This window comes from Pelmatolapia mariae, linkage group LG10_11 (assembly GCF_036321145.2).
Source record: "Pelmatolapia mariae isolate MD_Pm_ZW linkage group LG10_11, Pm_UMD_F_2, whole genome shotgun sequence".
NCBI lineage: Eukaryota > Metazoa > Chordata > Actinopteri > Cichliformes > Cichlidae > Pelmatolapia > Pelmatolapia mariae.
This window is the reverse complement of record NC_086236.1, coordinates 20,845,255-20,862,837: the sequence shown is the minus strand read 5'-3', so window position 1 is coordinate 20,862,837 and position 17,583 is coordinate 20,845,255. Positions and strand designations below refer to the sequence as shown.

General features: G+C 42.8%; 1 protein-coding gene across 3 annotated transcripts in view; it reads left to right on the top strand.

The window, feature by feature from the left end:
* The first annotated feature begins 2,458 nt into the window (after positions 1–2,458).
* The window catches only part of brd8a (bromodomain containing 8a), a 20,016-nt gene continuing 4,891 nt past the window's right edge, over positions 2,459–17,583 (top strand). The window contains exons 1-18 of one of the 3 annotated variants that reach the window (XR_010094962.1): positions 2,459–2,852; positions 3,246–3,342; positions 3,849–3,918; positions 4,094–4,143; positions 4,256–4,378; positions 4,469–4,549; positions 4,685–4,749; positions 6,036–6,178; positions 9,207–9,389; positions 9,805–9,895; positions 10,281–10,430; positions 10,628–10,791; positions 10,919–11,366; positions 11,476–11,519; positions 11,652–11,920; positions 12,459–12,551; positions 12,634–12,702; positions 12,791–13,123. Coding sequence is in view for 2 of the 3 variants with exons in the window: in XM_063484973.1 (XP_063341043.1) it covers positions 2,834–2,852; positions 3,246–3,342; positions 3,849–3,918; positions 4,094–4,143; positions 4,256–4,378; positions 4,469–4,549; positions 4,685–4,749; positions 6,036–6,178; positions 9,207–9,389; positions 9,805–9,895; positions 10,281–10,430; positions 10,628–10,791; positions 10,919–11,366; positions 11,476–11,519; positions 11,652–11,920; positions 12,459–12,551; positions 12,634–12,702; positions 12,791–13,073 (2,442 nt within the window). In the remaining variant the exon portion in view is untranslated. Of the gene's footprint in view, positions 2,853–3,245; positions 3,343–3,848; positions 3,919–4,093; positions 4,144–4,255; positions 4,379–4,468; positions 4,550–4,684; positions 4,750–6,035; positions 6,179–9,206; positions 9,390–9,804; positions 9,896–10,280; positions 10,431–10,627; positions 10,792–10,918; positions 11,367–11,475; positions 11,520–11,651; positions 11,921–12,458; positions 12,552–12,633; positions 12,703–12,790; positions 13,124–17,583 lie in introns of those variants that run through there. The other 2 variants (XM_063484973.1, XM_063484974.1) reach the window with 2 other exon arrangements.

Below are 17,583 nucleotides of genomic sequence, written 5' to 3'. Positions count from 1 at the left end.
TGTGTGTGCGTGTGTGTGTGTGTGTGTGTGTGTGTGCGTGGGCGCTGGTCATTCACAATCCCTCCGTTTGTAGCATGTTGACATATATATGGCAGGTAGTCATGCCCCGTCTCCTGAGATGTTCAGCTTATAGAAATTTGGAATTACAGAACTGAAGTGGCTAAAGTAAGTGTTCCTTACTTCACTGAATGATTTACATTTTACGAGGCAATGTCTCACTTTCAACCTCACCTCTCAAACAGTGATCACATGTTCTTCTAATCTCTCGGTTGCCACAACCTTGTGTGTCTTCCTTGTTCAATTGCCAGTTTGTGGTCCTACATTTGGTTAGGATTTGACTCTGTTTTTCTGTTTCTGACACCTAAGAGACATTCTGCTAATTCATACCTGTTTTTAGGGCCAGATAAACTCTTCTTCCCAGAGATAGATTTCTTTTTATTTTGTTAGAATTTGGTTTACACTGATAGGTGTTTGGAAAGAAGTGTTGTGAGACATGTCAGATTATGATTGGCAGAATATCTCTTAGAGACAGACAGTCTCACTACCAACTGACATAGGTTGCTTGTTTCTGGCCTTATCTGTTAGGCTGGGAGAGCCTTGAATTAGAGGGATTCTTGGGGGCTGGATGCAAGATTATAAAAAATGTCCCAATTCTGTTCAGCAGGGGTTTGTTAGGATTTTCCTGTGTACATGTAAACTGTATCTGTAGACAGTCTGTTGGGCGTTTATCCCAACAGGTGTGGCTCTGATGACTCACTGCACCCCTTACTTCTCTACTCGCACAGTGGATAGGATGACACTATCAGATATTTTAAGCCAGATTTTAATTATAATTTAGAAGTTATCTTAATTGCATTTGGGGCTCTTAGGGCTTTTTGTTTTAGTTTTCTTTCACTTCCATGAAATTTCCTAATCTTGTTATGGTGCAGCTCATCTGTAAATTATTGTGAATAACTCACCCACCTAAGTGAAAAGTGAAAGTGAAGTAAAAAAGAAAAGGAAAAAGTGAAGTGCCGTATACTGCCAACCACAACCTAAATGGCAAAAATAAAGAGGACAAAGTAAGTCCACCAGAAATGAGGAGAAATTCTAAATGTCTTCACAGGATCTCCACAAATTCCTCTTGAATATACTGAAAAGGTATCTGTATGAGGGTTAAAGTTGAACCAGAAAATAAACTTTGGGGTAATTATGATTCTCATCACACTAAAAACATCTAACAAGATTTTTTTTTAGTGTGATGGCCACTTTTAATTTCATTACCAAACTCTCTCTCTCTCTCTCTCTCTCTCTCTATATATATATATATATATATATATATGTATGTATGTATGTATTACTTTTTATTAATTTTATGCAAACTTAATCTGATGGACCAAATGCCGCTCATCAGTGGACCCAGGTTTTGGGGAAACAATACTATATGGAAAGTGAGGGACACTTTCTTAAGCTTAAGCTAAAAACTATGGATTGGGGTGGTTTTCAATGTGCTTAACGCTTGTTTATACACTGACTGGTACAGCTTGGTAGTGCCGAGTTGAACACCATTTTGCCTTCCAAGCTGTCATACTTTGTGGCATAGATTCAACAGGGTGCTGGAAACATTCCTCATAGAGTATAGCTCATACTGTAATCAATGATTTCATTATTTAGGGGGAACTAGTATTTGGTTTCCTCATATCTAGGGCATTTTTGGGGAAAATAGTGATTTTATTATTATTATTGTTTAGTACAAGTGTCAAGTTCTGATATTATTTTCTACTGTATCTAGCTGTTAATGTAGTCCTTATTCAATAGGAGACAGCATAAAAGGCGTAAATTTCAACATTTTAACTCAGAGAGCTTTTTGGAAATCAGAGTTTACCATTATTTTTATTGACTGTGCGTGTTTGTTCATTAAAGTACACTCAAAAAATGATTCTTGGCAAGTCTGAGTATAATGAAACTGAGATATATCAAATTAAAATGTATTTGTTCAAATAATTAATAATATAGGAAAACATGCTTGGAAAGGACTGAATGTATACAAAACAAATACATTTTATTTGACTGGATTCCATTAAATTTAATTTTTGGCACAAATATTTTTGAAGTCTAATGTTATTTTAAGGTACATGAAACTGATAACAAATTAATAGAGAATTTAATATTATTATTTTTAGTATTAGTAGTAGTAGTAGCACATCTGCGCAGCATGCTACATATGAACCTAGCTAGTTGTGTGGCAAACAACTTGTGTACTAAACTTGTTGTTTGTGCTTAGTGCTTTTACCCAGTTATGTGGAAAAAAGAAGTGCTGGACTGACATTTATACATATAATTTTCTTTCTACTGACACAAGTTAAGTTCCATCTTTACATAAAAAACAAGCTATCCTGCTTAATTATGAAAACTCAGCCGCCTGCAGGGTGGTACATTATTATTACTGTGGTGGGCGTGTACAAACACTTCGCTGCTAGCTAGAATGAGAAATAAGGTTTATGGCTACAGTAAGCTAAATTTTTTTTCTTCGTCTGGCTGCCTGTCGCTTGGTAGCATAAACTCTTTCTAACGTAATTAGACCGGTTTGTGACTCTTTTACAGACGCAGTCTTTGCGTTCTAGCAAGCTGGTTAATCCTTAAATTACCAAAAGCTTTGGCATACCAGACTGAGACTAACGGGCAACAGCGGTGATTCAGCGTGCTAGCTAGTGAGAAAAATCTTGAGAGCCTCCACATCCAGCCTAACATCCATTGATGTTAGCCTATGAGTATCGCCTTCGCATATCGCCAGCGTTGTTAATCGCCGGGTTTCTATCTACCAAGATGTACGGGATGTTGGGATGACAGGAAGATGGCAAACGGGGCTGGAAGTGAGTAACGTTAGAAAATAGCAAATGTCATGACATGCTACCCGTTAGCGTGTGTGTGTGTTTGTGTGTGTCGTACTTGGATCTTATCGCTTCTAACTTCTCTTCGCTCCCTGCGTGGCAGCCTGCACGGATTATTGGTTGTCATCACGAGTTGACGGCTCTATTTACACTGGTGGTGGCTGCCGTTTGCTATCAGTTATATCAAAGACACTCTCTTTGTGTGTGCAGTTGCATGCTTAAAGTGCCGGTACTGGTGGTTAGCTCGATCATAATGGCAAAAAAAGAAAAAGAAGAAGAAGAAAAAAGATCCAGGCCGGAGAAGTCCAGCAGAACACAGTCTGTATTAAAAATATACTGCATAAAGTATATGTTATGTTTCGTCCACGTCTGCAGAACACAAGCTGCTTGTCATTGGACCAACAGAACCATGGTCAGTGAGGGAGAAGCTGTGTTTGGCCACATCTGTCATGAAGAGTGGGGACCAGAACTGGTAATGCATGCCTCTTTCACAGCTGGTTTCAGCGATTCTGTATTATGTGCTCAATAGTGTGAGTCATAATCTGGCACATTATATGTCGTTAGTTACACATGTATCCTTTCGCTTATGATTAGGTTTTAAGATAAGATGTTGTCACTTAGGGTGGTTCTGTTAGTATTCCTGTGCCTGAGTACTTAAAAGGGTTGCTGGTCTGCTTTCCTGTTACAGTACACAGTGACATACAAATAGGATGACTTAACCATGGTTAGCCATGTCGTTCTTTATCTGTTACACTGGCATACATGATGCAGCCCAGTGCTGGCTGGCTTTAATTTAGTACCAGGTTTGCATGAAGTAACAAATAAAAGAGTAATTATAAATGAAAAAAAAATAGATTTAATATAATTTTGTTCCTGAAATATAAAGATAATAAACCATTGCATAAATAGAACATTGTTTAAGTCTAATAATCTTTAGAACTGTATTTATCTTGGGATGTCTTATGCTTTTTTCATCAGGGTATCGGTCAGTCGTGCCATAAAACCATTTGCAGAACCTGGGCGACCACCTGACTGGTTCTCTCAAAAGGTATGACCAAAGCACCTTATCACAGGGTGAAAGGCAGAGAACACCCTGTACAGGTTGTCAGACTATCGCAGGGCTGCTTTCACAACATTAAAAACTTAATCCATGATCTCTGCAGTAGGTTTCACGCACTCTATTTGAGTGAAGTTGTTCTTGATACTCTTTTGGATCTTCACAGCACTGTGCCTCCAAATACTCAGAGCTCCTGGAAGCGACAGAGGCCCCAAAGTGAGCACATAAGTGACTTCAACTTCAAACATGCTTGTGTAGCTTTACCCTGTTTGATGAATGCATCTAGAGGATATGCAGCGTTACGAGCTGATGCCTTTGTTACCTTCAGGCGGAAGCGCGGCGAGAAAGGTGAGGTGGTGGAGACAGTGGAGGATGTGATAGTTCGCAGACTGACAGCTGAGAGGATCGAGGAACTAAAGAAGCTGATCAAAGAAACGCAGGAGAAGCACAGGTAAGCAGCATGAACACATTATTCGTCTAAAAAAGACACACACCTCAAACTGCGTCAGTGAGATGAGCTGACATACTGCTGTTTTCATAGGAAGCTGAAGAGAGAGGCTGAACTGATTCAAGCGGGACATCTGGATTCCAAACTGAAAGAGCTATGGGAGGAAATTCTGCTGTAAGAAGCAACAAATCTATCAACCCTGTTTGTACAATCATGCACGTCTTTTTCTCCTGCAAACCTTAAACATTGGACTCATTGGACTCTCTTTGTAACAACAAAGGAAATGATCTTTTGTTGTGCATCTGTTAGGAAGAAGAAACTGGAGGAGGAGGAAGCAGAGATGAAAAGAAAAAACACAGATGCTGCTTATCAAGGTATTTCTTTCAATTTCAGGGGTCTTTTTTGAGGAACACATCCATAAAGAATTATATTTCAGTAATTACACAGGTCATCCATAAATAATGAAAATAAAAAACAATGAGATTAAGTATAATTTTTCAGTTGCTTTAGACATGATTATTAAACTGAGATAACTTTGTGTAGCTAAGTTGGCCTGCTAGTAAAATACATGAAAAGTAACTTCTTAGATATATTTGTGCTTAGCGCCACTGAAACCAGAAGAGATTCTTCATATAACAGACATTGTGATACAAGTAACATATACTTCTGTGCAAAAGTCATGAGCCAACCCTCATTTCTATATGTTTTGCTAAGAAAATGGGAAAAAGGTGCAGTGATTTATTGAAACATGCAGCAGAGACATGGGAAAAACACGGTTTGTGCACTTCTATCAAGCTTGAAAGTCAATACTTGGAAATACCACCTTTATTCTTCATACCATGCTGAGATATGCAGGCTTTTTTTTAACCAACCAGCTCCCCTGGTTAGTTCAAAAGTACAATTTTATGCCTGTGCCTCAAACTATATTATCTGGTTGCCAGCTTAGCTCCGTGGGTGAGCAGGCGACCGGCCAGAAGGCAGTGGCCGTGTTTCGAATCCGACCTGTGGCCCTGTCTGTCTCCACTATCAAATAAAGGCAAATGACAAAAAAGTATATAAAAAAACTGTACTGTCTTTGTCATTTTTTTAAACTAAAGAAATGGGGATAATTTGGCTTTCATGATTTATTGGTCAGTTTTAAGTGGGTCAACAAACAAACAAAGTAAAAGTTGTCTAAAAATGGTCAGGTACTGAAAATGAGAGAAAAAGCAGGTGATGCCCAAAGAAAAACTTTGAAATTTATTAAACTGATGATATTGCTCAAGAAAACTTTTATAAATTAGAAGAAAGTCTGGATTCTTTTAAGGAAAATATGAAAAACTGAGACGTGTCTGACAATTAAACTGGGTTAAGAATGGTCTTACAGAAAGCTCATCAAGACTTGATTAGGTATTTTAGAAGTATTGCACTCTGCAGGGAACTGTTTGACCAGAAATTTTAAACTGCTGTTGGCACTAGAAAACATGGGAATAAACAAGGCAAATATCCTTCATTTCCAGGTGATCACCTGTCAAAGAGATGTCAGCATTTTTCATACTCAGGTTGAGCCAATTGGACAGCCCGTGTAGAGAGCACTGTTTTGAAAAGAAATTTGATCATCAGCTTTGCTTTTGTATGACTCACAAGAAAAGGCTCTCTATGCTGCCCGTCCCTCTTTCAGCCAGACAGGTGGCAAAGAACACACCCAAGCGGATACCCAGTGTCACCATGCATTCGCCCTCAGGCTGTAGCTCCCCAAGCCAGGAGTTCTCCCCAGGTGACCAACTCGAGTGCTTGACACTGGATCTTACACCTACAAAAAATGTAAGTCTCTGAAGACTCAGAGTTACTTATAACAATGCCTGACATTTCACTTATCCTGCCTCATTTTCAGACATGTAAAAGTGTTTATTAGTATTTAATAATGGTGTAATGATTCTATAAATATATTTTGTTTCTGTCATGTTCTTTTAGGGGGAATAAGAAAAAACATAATTGGTAAATTATTTTTACCCCTGGCATTATCACTTGATCATGATTGGGTTGTAGACTACAAATAAACTTTAGTATTCTATTTTATTTTCAATTCACTCTCCACATATAAAGTCTGTAAAAATTGCAGCTTTCATCAGACTAAAATAAATCTTAAAACCAGGCACTAACATCATAGCCAAAATGAACACATGGCTAGTTAGAATGCAAAATACTGAAGCTCTGTCTTAATCACTAATACCATTGATTGAAGTCGTTTTGCTTCCAGAGAGCTCAGATTCAATAGCCTTGAGTGACAGGCTGTTTAGGTGTCTTTGTGTTATCCTTAATTAGTTTATAACATCCTGAACATTGCAGTAGTAACAGACCCTTTGGCAGACACAGACAGGAAGTGTCAAATATGCTTAATAGAAGGAATGTAATCCACATTCAAGTACCTTTTTCCTTCAGAGGAAATGTCAGAGGCCATCAGCTTAGCATTGCACCTTGTCTGTTAGTGCTAGCGCGGCTGCTCCATCAATCGTTCCAAAGCTGCAGTCCAGGCACCAACAGCGTAGCCAAAATGAACACATGGCTAGTTAGAATGCAAATTACAAAAGCTCTTTCAAGCTTCAGTAATTAGCTGTGATAGCAGCATTAATGAAATTTCAAGTTTTTGTCAAAATTTTCAGGTCGCTCCAGGTTGCTCTCCAGTGCATCCATCGGAGTATAAATGTGTGTGAATGTTAGATAGAAGCAATGATATAGAAACAATAACAAAATTATTTCAGAAAACACAACAATTACCAGATTCAGTATTATTAAACTTTCATATTGAGCCATAGTGCAAACCACTGATGCGTAACAGACTTTGATGTGCTTCAGATTTGTGCTAAAGGTTTGTAAAATCAAGTAAAAACTGAGTGTTATCTTCTAATTAACACACACTATAAAAACTTCAGCAAGGGTTTGAGCTGTTACTGGAGAGAACATCATGCCAAAAAACCCCCAAAACAGTTTAGACTTGAGAAAAAGAATTGTTGTTGCTTCCAAAGCAGATGTATATACAAAGTTATCACAGCCTTTCCAAGTGTCAAGAACTGAAATGAGAGGGATCATCAAGAAATTCAAATAGAGCAACACAGTACCGAACAAGCCTAGCAGAGGTAGAAGCGAAAGATTTCAAAGACTAGGGAAAGAAAACTAGTCAGTGACGTGTCTAAAGACCTTAGAACAACTGCAAAAAGTTGGAAGTTGGAAATTGTAGTCTCAAAGAAGACGACCACCAGAACCTTGCATAGGACTGGACTGTGAGGCTGCAGACTAAGAAAACTTCTGCAAAAGAGACACCTTCAGGCCAGACTGAAGTATGCTAAGGGCAACCTGGAGAACCTGTTTCTTTAGTCAGATGAGATGAAAGTAGAGCTCTTTGGCCACAGAGATGTTGCTTATGTTTGGAAAAAAATGGGAGAAGCATACAAGCCAAAGAACACCGTCCCCACAGTGAAACGCTGTGGGGAGACTTCAGTGCATCTGGAGCTGGAAATCTTGTCAAGGTGGAAGGAATCATGAAGGAAGAAGGATATGTAAAGATTATGAAAGAAAACCTCCACCAGCAAGTCTGGGTCTTCGCTTTGCCTTCCAACACAACCTAAAACAATTCTTCTGAAGAACTACCTCCAGAAGACCAAAGCGAACATGCTGAACAACTGGCATGTCGAAGCCCTGACTTGAATCCTATTGGAAATCTGTGGGGTGAACTGAAGACCAAGGTCCATACCTGGAGAGCATCAAATCTGAAGGATCTTGAGAGATTCACCAAAGAAAATTGGGCTGAGATTGCTCAGGAGACGCATGCGAGACTTGCTGAAAACTACAACAGTTGACTGCAGGCTGTTATCTAGCAAAACGGATACACAATTGACCGTTAGCATCAGGGGAGCTAATAATTTTAACCCTGGTAGTTTCTGTTTTTATGAAATCATTTTGTTTCTGTGTTAAAGTAAAGTAATGTAATAAAACGTGGGTGTTTTATTCTTAAAAAGTCCTAAAAACTCTTTTCCAGGTGTAACAGCAATTGGGAAATACTTATTTACTAGTACTAATATATTTTTATTGGTGGGCTAATAATCCTGTCGATATCTGTAGATTAGAGGGTTACCTAGGCAGCCGGATCTAGGAATGTCTGCAGGCGTCCAGCCGTCAGCTTCAAAATGATGCAAGAGGAGCAAATCATTTCCAATGTAGATGTAGTTTTAGCATCCAGGTCTTCTACAGTAATCACGACTGTAGCACCAGGTTAGCTCCTGCCAGTTAACACTTTGCAAACTTGCTAACTGCGTCTTTTTCCCCCACGGACCGATTTCTCCTCATTAACCACCTAATTGACATTTGATTTGTCATTGTGACTTAATTGGCTAATTTACAAAACATTCCATCTATTTTATCATCATACTAGAATTTTAAAATCCCTTTTAAACAAAGTGTGACAAAGTGTGCTATTAAGAAAAATCACTAAATAGTCACAAATTTAAACGATCTATTTCACCACAACACTCAGCAGATATAATGTCCTTCATTATATGTCCAGTATATACCTAGTAGATGTAATGTAATGTGTTTCTTGTGTGCCACAAATTTAGATTTGGTAAAGTCAGGCTCATAATACCTAAAAAAAATCATTTTAGGTGTTTAGGTGTAACTTACCAGGAGTGCTATATGGGATGTAAGGCATAGAAAATGACTGTTTTTGTTTTGGAAATGAGTCTAATACTTTTGACCGTTCCCTTCAGAGACAAAAAAGAAAACATATTAGAGAACTGACAACAACTACATCTGTAAATCCTAATAAAACGTGATGTTTCCCTCTGTCTGTCTCTAGGCTTCTGGAACAGCCAGGCTAATGACATTTGCTGAGCCTTCTGGTAATGATGACAGCCACGGGTCCCTGCTAGACGACCCCACCCAAAAGAAGTTACTGTGTCAGAAAGCCACGCCACCACCATCTCCCCTCCTGTCAGAGTTACTGAAGAAAGGCAGTATATTGGCCACAAATTCCAGATTGGTTTGTTGAAGGGCTTTAATATATATGCCAATAATTAACTTGTATAAGACTGCAGGACCTTTATATGATCACGTGAAGAATTCCTGTGCTTTAGAGGTTGTCTAATAATTTGGCTATCCATTCTGTCTCCTTACAGTTCTCTGTTATCGTTTAAATTTGGATTCTGTTTAAAATCACTGTATATATAAAATTCACTTCACATATCCTGGACTGTGATGTGTGAAGAAGAAACCATTTTGCCTTCTCTCTTTATTGGCACTGGCATTAAAAATCCAGTATTGATCAGACACCACTGATGGGATAAAAAAAACACCAGCTATGCTGCCCTGCCTGTTAATGAGTAACAGATTTATTATTAAACAGCACTGCTTCATGTTTTAGATGTGTTTGATTTGTGTATGCATCTTTATCTCAGATTGGAGATGGTGACGTGTCCACAGGTAATGTGTCAGGAGCACATGACTTGCAGCTGGCTCCACCTTGTCAGCCTCTCTCTCAGGCAGCAGGTACAGATGCTGTGTTTGATCACTGTTGATCTCTGTTAAAATATCTGAGTTTTGTATGTCTTGTTACAAAAGCAAATCTTACTTTTCGGATTTTGATAAACAGAAATGTCTCACAAAGCAACAGATTACCATACCAGTAAAAAAAGCATTCAGTAGAACCTCCTTTGACACAGGAAAAAGCGTCCCATAGGTCTTCTTATCTTTAGCTCTTTGAACATGTTTTATAATTGTTAGTTTTACTCTTGAACTCTGAATGCATGGGTGCTATCTGGTGATGCCATTGCCACAAATGTTTGCTAATACTCTGACCATCTGATAGCCTGAGGTGCTTTGTCAGAGCTCTGCACTTCATGTGTTAATGCGTGCGTGAATACTTGCATGACAGGTGCCCCGATGTTGTCCCGTCTCCTGGAAGCAGGCCCCGCCCAGTTTTCCCCTCCATTAGGTTTTATGGTCAGTGTAGATTCTGCCTCCAGCGTTCCTCTCTCTGCCACCACTCCTGTTCCTGCTCAATCAAACATCTCAGCAAGTGCAGGTCTGTCCACTTTCTGATCCAACACCCTCACATTCTTAATGTCACAAACTTTGCATTGTATACAGAGGATTTAATTGTGACCTGTTGATCAGATCTGTTCTTGGCCACCTGTAATGTAATGCTATACCAAATAAGAATTTAGATTCATGGTGTTGAAATATTAAACAGATAGTAAATCAGTTGTTGCATTCATGCAGAGGTAAATGTGATGGTGCCATCTGTGGCCCCTGGATGCCAGCCTGTCTCCTCTATGGTAGAAGATAAGGTGTCAGAGCTCAGTGAGGACGATGTGACTGTGTCACTGTGTCATGAGCTGGACCTGAAGACAGTGGGGGACATCATCGCCATCATTGAAGAGAAGGTTCTAAAAGTCAACAAACCTTACTGTTTAGGTTACATTAAATAATTTATGAGACCTGTTTGGATTTTTTTTTTTTTTTATTTATTTTTTTACAATATGAGTATTCGTTGTATACTTCTTTTTGTAGGCTGATGAAGCTGCTGATGCTTTGGATGCAGCTGCAGTTGAGGCTGCTCTGTCCCTTTGTGAAGAAAATGGCCACGCTCTGTCTGCTGCCTGGGATTCTGGGCCTTTCCAGCCTCATGAGCCACACAACCCCACAGTGCCCACTGGGGCTGTACAGTCTTCATCTCTTCACTGTAGCTTGGAGGAGAGGACGGAAGCTTCACTCTCTTCTTTTTGCAACAGTCAAGATAACCATCTTGCAGGATTTCCTGTGGGACTGAGGAGCATTCCTCCCTCTTCCTCATCTGGATGCGACTCAAAGATTTTGGAGCACTACCGCAGTGGAACGCCTCCACAGTCTGCAGCAGTGAGAGAGACCGGAGAGGCGGTGCACTCAAAAACCCAAATGTCATCCATAAAATGTGAACGTGAGAAGTGGGCACAGCAAATCCCTGAAAAAATCCACGGAGGTACGAACATCCATGCTTAAGCATTTGTACTGCCTTGCCACGTAACATGCAGTTTGCGTCAGACTATGCATTTTGCAAACCTTATTATTCATTTCTACTATCTTGACAGACTCGGTATTAGAAGATAACCCACTGACAGAAAGGCATCCAAAGGTATAGCACTGTATGAGGACAAAGCGAGCATGATGCTTGTAATTGCTGTACTAAAATGTGCAGTGTGCTCCAAAGTAACCCGGCACTTTCAGTTTTGTCTGAATCTGTCTGTGCCTTTTTACATTTTTGCAGGAGACGAAGAGGGAGGACGCAATAACTATTGGGGGAGGAGAGAAGGCCTCGGGGACTAACCTGCAAAACAAAGTTAATGGGCCAGAGGTGTGTGGAGAAGAAGTGGGAGATGGAGTGGAAGAATTCCTATCAGAGCCAGACGGCGAAACTGAGCTAGAACCGGCGGCCAGTGAGAGTGAGGATGGATACAGCCTCCATACGGCTTCCTCTTCACTGCAGCTCCACACAACTGCAGACTCCATCCCCAGCAGCCCAGCTTCTTCGCAGTTGTAAGTGAAATGCATTTATACTCTAGATCAGGGGTCTCAAACTTAAATGAGCTGTGGGCCACTGCTGGCACTATCATCTCATTGGAGGACCACTTTAGTGTTCAAGTAGTACAAAACAAACAAACAAGAAAACACCCACAAATATTTCTGAAAATGTGGTGTTTTGTTTGTTTTTTAAAATGTCAAATATTGTATAACAAGAAAAAACTGCAAATGCGAATGAAGTTTTTTCTCACTGAAGCCTTTCGTTGAACTACCAAATAAACAAATTGGTACTCTCTTTCTGGCCAGACACGTGGCAGCACTTCTGCTATAACTTTGTTTGTATTTAACAAAATAAAAATGCAGACATAAGTGTACACATTAGTCAGTATACAGGCTGCAAGTAGGTAGGGGTGACACAAGTGGGGCAAGTGGCCCCCGGGCTGCGAGTTTGAGACGCCTGATCTAGATGGTGCTGATGGTGTAGGAATACTGACTTTGCAGCAGATCAGTTTCTGCATTCATATGACTTCCTTTTTTGACCTTCAACATGCAGTTCTGTGTGCAGTGAGGATCTGGAAGCTCTACAGGCTCACAAAATCTGGAAGAAAGCCATTATGCTTGTGTGGCGAGCAGCAGCCAATCACAGGTTAGAATCTGATTCATCACTTTAACACTAAAGGCACAGTCTCCGATATTTTTCTGTAACGCGTCGTGTAAACCTGTTGTAGGTATGCAAATGTCTTCCTTCAGCCAGTAACAGAAGAGATTGCGCCTGGATACCACAGTATTGTGCACAGGTAAGCAAAGAATATTTTTGTATCACTTTACTGGAGCTTTAGAAGAAAAACATCTCAGACAGAACTGTCTTCGCTTCTTGTTCTCCAGGCCCATGGACCTGGCAACCATAAAGAAGAACATCGAGAACGGTCTGATACGGACCACTGCCGAGTTCCAGAGGGACATCATGCTGATGTTTCAGAACGCAGTCATGTACAACAGCCTGGACCACGATGTGTACCACATGGCTCTGGAGATGCAGCGTGACGTCCTGGAGCAGATCCAACAGTTTCTAGCTACCCAGCTCATCATGGAGACGTCAGAATCTGGTATCAGCGCCAAGAGCCTGAGAGGCCGTGAGAGCACGCGCAAACAGGACTCCACTGACAAGGTGCTTCACTAGAGTTTTGACAAAAGCAGAGTACAGAAGAAGAGAAAAGGGTGAGACAACAAAGGTAGAAGAAAGTGATGCCAAACTATTTGATGGCCATTTTCCAAAGCATGACGTTTGATTTTAAATCAGTTCTTCTCAGGTAGCCATTGGCTTCGTATGCTATGAAAATCAGGTTGTTCTCCTTCAAACATTCGTTTCGGTGTCTCACTATGGGCGACGCTCTCTCAGCGTTGTCCTCAGAAGCCTCTATGTCATTACTCCAGCCAGCATTGGCTGGCAGTCGTGACGCTTGCGTCAGGGAGGGGCCACCCTCCTCCCTATCCAGTCTTTAAGTGATGACGTGATGAACCCTGCGTCCAGGCCCAAACTACTCTGCGTTTAATAAGGCTGCGGTGTTTTTAACATGTTTTAATGCTTTGTATCTTGTTCTATTTAATCTCAACAAGCCCCTAAAAACAGTCAGTGATCACTGTCGGCCTCTCTCGGTTTTTATTACCACTAATCATTTTAAAGCTCAGTTTTTAAAACCTTACATGTAACTACAGCTCAGCCCATGCAGTAGTATTTTAATGACTAATCTTGTATTGTGGATGGATTATCTCAGTTTTTCTCCTGACTGAAGTTTGGTCCGTTTACAGGATCCTGCCATGCAACTGCATTTGCCCCTAACCTTCAGGAACCCTCATGTTAACTTTTATCGAATGGAAAAAAGTCACCAGCTATGCTGCCCTGCCTGTTAATGAGTAACAGTAACATCCTCCAGCTTCACTGTTTATATTATGCTAACATAGCTGTGTCGCTAGCGATCACGCAGCACATCATTATATACCAGCAAGCCAAACTTCGGTAACTCTACAAACATCACTGCTGTTTACTTTCCTGTCTTCATTTATGTCAGAAGTGATAGCAGAGCTGTACATCTTAATTTGTTTCAGAAATCCCTCAGTCAGAACATGGTATGTTATATTTAGATGGAAACTAGTGAGCTAACTTCCTGCTAACTTCTAACTCCGTTAAATTTCATAAATTCTGTTTTCATGGATGCCTGGATGTTAAACTTAATTGTTACGCCTGGTATAGTATCCATACTAATCATTTTATTACAGATGAAAGAATTTAGACAGTTTTTCAACTCTCAGTAATGCTGGAGTGATCGTTTGACTTAGGGACCTGCAGCAGAGTTTGGGCCCAGGCACGGCTAATGACGTCAGACTTAAAGACCGGATAAAAGGGTGTGACACAGCGTCACCCGTCATTCAATTTCCTCTTCTCGCTTCTTCAGAATTTGCCCCTGCGGTTGCAAAATCTCAGGCTCAGATACACATGACGCTTCTGTGATGTGCCCCGGGCTGCAACACGCCCAAGCGGCTATTTCCACACCGGGTTCATGCGAACACTGTGCTCGCTTTACTCTGAAAAGCCTTCGTCAAAGGCTAGCCTGCCAGGCTAGCCTGTCGAAGAAGGACCCAATGCTGTCTCCAATTGGCGCACTGATGGAGCACACTGAGTCAGCCACACCAGGCGCCAGCTGGGGCGACGAGATGGATATCATCCTCCCGCTGGTGGACGATGCCGAGGTCAGCTGCGAAGCTATGTTGTCTGATTCCCTTGAGGCTAATGACGAGCTACTCAGCAAATCCTCTGAGGGACCGTCGGAACATCTCGTCTCGGGTGAGGATGATGACGTTTTCTTTGCCCCCTCTGGTCGGAATTCTGCGACTCAAGGGGCCGATTGTGATAACACCGGCACACAGTCCCGCGTCATGGAGCTATTTGACGTTGCAAAACGGGCAGCTGAAAAGCTGGCAGTCCCATGGCCCAACGTGACAACGGAGACCTCCACCTCACGATACGAGGGTAAAAGGCTCCCCAGAGCAAAGCGCACTACTAAGCAGGTATTGCCGCTTTTCCCCGATTGCGTGGACGAGGTCACATGCTGCTGGGCAAAGCCATTTTCGTCACCCAACCCTGTGCAGGGAGCGGCGGCATATGACTGCGCTGGAATGAAGGAGAAGGGCATCTACCAAATCCCCACAGTGGAGAATCTAGTGACTTCTCATCTCCACCCAAACCAGAAACTTTCCATGTCATCTGGTCCATCCCTGCCCTTCAAGGCCGAACGCCTGCAGCCCTCCCTGGCTGACAAAGCGTATAAATCAGTTGCCACCACTGTGAGGGCATTGAACGCCTCATCGCTCCTGCTAGCCTACTCGACGGAGCTCCAGGACCAGACTGCTGCGAAGCCTGATGCTAGCGAGCTGTGGGAAGAGCTGGGCATCGTTAAAGACCAGTGTCTCCACATCACTAGAGCAGCAGTACAAGCGGCGGGCAGAGCTCTCAGCATCATTGTCCTGCAGGAGAGGGCAAGATGGCTGAACTTGTCGGGGCTTTTGGACAGAGAAAAATGTGACATTCTGGATGAAAGCATCGACCCCGCTGGCCTTTTCGGGACTGCCGTTGCCACCATACAAAGACGGTGCGAGGAGAAAAAGAAAGAGGGAGAGGCCCTGCAGCTGTGTCTCACTAGGAAGACCCAGGCTGCGCCCCCGTCTCCACCCAGTTGCTGCAGGTTTGCTCAGATCACCAGCCGTCCACCCGGCGTGCCGACGTTTAAAATCCCTCGCCACCCAGCCCCGCAGGTCGCGGCCCAGGATCCCCTAGGATCGCAGAACCCTAAGACCCACTGGCCCAGGAAACATGTTCCGCCTGCTGCTGCTCAGGGTGCCCCACCACCAGCCAAGCAGTCGGACCGCAAGAAGAAGGACTGTCTAACATCCCCCACGCGGAGATCTGAGTGGGACCAGCCCGGCCTCCAAGTTCACTTCAGGGCTCAGTTCCGGAGCCCGTTCGGAGAAGTGTTCTGCCGCCATCTTTCAGCGCTTGGGACTCGAGTTGGATCCCACAGAGCGCATTCCAACAAAGAGACGACGAGACACTGTTCAGCTGAGTCAAACAGATATGTTGAGAAACATAATGCCCTCACAACCCTAGACACCACCGGGGCCGATTTCCTCAGTGGTGTCCGGCCCCATGAACGCTGGTCAAGCGCAGGTCCGCCCGCGCATGCGCAGTCGGGTCTGGCCCGCAGGACCAGTTTCCACCATAAGAGAGAGCCAAAGCCCCGTCTACTGTGGAGTGCCTGACTGGGGCCGCTGTCAGCAAGAATAGAGAGATGGCGAACTCTCGTTACGCCAGAATGGATTGTGAGGACATTAGTGCAAGGCTACCATTTGCAACCACCCCTCCCTGATTTCACAGAGTGATTTTCTCTCTTGCAAAAGGCGAATCAGCCAGGATTCTGCAAGAAGAAATATCTACCTTGCTATCAAAGGGAGCAGTATGAGAAATACCGCAGGAGCAGAGCCGATGCGACTTTTACTCAAAGTATTTTCTCGTGTCCAAGAATGGAGGGGGACTGCATCCGATACTGGACCTAAGGGCTCTAAATCAGCATCTGAGGTCATACAAATTCAGGATGTTGACAACCACCACTCTGCTGCATGTAGTTCGCCCAGGCGACTGGTTTACATCAATAGACCTGAAGGACGCATATTTTCACATCCCTATTTACCCGCCTCACAGAAACTTTCTGTGATTTGCGTTTCAGGGCAGAATGTACCAGTACCAGGTCCTGCCGTTTGGTCTCTCACTGAGCCCTCGGGTATTTGAAATACACAGAGGCAGCCATAGCCCCACTGAAGAGGCGGGGCATCCGCATAGCAACATACATAGACGATTGGCTGCTGCTATCAGAGTCAGAAATAATGGGAAGAGAGCACGCTAGGTTGACAGTGGATCACCTGATGGCTCTGGGTTTCACCATAAACTATGAAAAGAGTGTCCTGCAGCCAGCTCAGGCCATCTCTTTCATAGGAATAGCTCCAAACTCCACCTCGCACAGAGCGTGTCTCTCGGTGAATAGAGTCAAAAAATTCCAGTAGGCAGACTGCATATGAGGGAGTTTGAGCAATGGGTTGCATCACGGAGACTAAATCGAAAGCACCATACCCACCACCATATCATAGTGACAGCAGATTGCGTTGCGGCACTCCACTGTTGGAGAAATCCCACATTTCTCACTTTGGGGGTGTCACTGGGGCTTTCACAGCCAGAAAGGTGGTGACCACGGACGCGAGTCTCATGGGCTGGTGTGCCACTCATGAGGGCAGAGCAGTGAGCGGCAACTGGGACTCACGACAGAGGGGTGTTCACATAAACTGGCTACAATTGCTAGCAGCATTTCTAGCACTGAGACACTTCCTTCCACTGTTAAGAAACCACCATGTTCTGATCAGAACAGACAACACCACTGTTGTGGCGTACATCAACAGAGGGAAGGTTACAGTCCCGTCCTTTGCACATGCTGGCTCGCAAACTGATCATGTGGAGCAGCATCAATCTGTTGTCACTGAGAGCTGCTCACATTCCAGGAGCTCTTAACTTGGGAGCAGATTTAATGTCCAGGGGGACGATGGTCCCATTGGTTAGCGGAGATTATGCCCCTCTT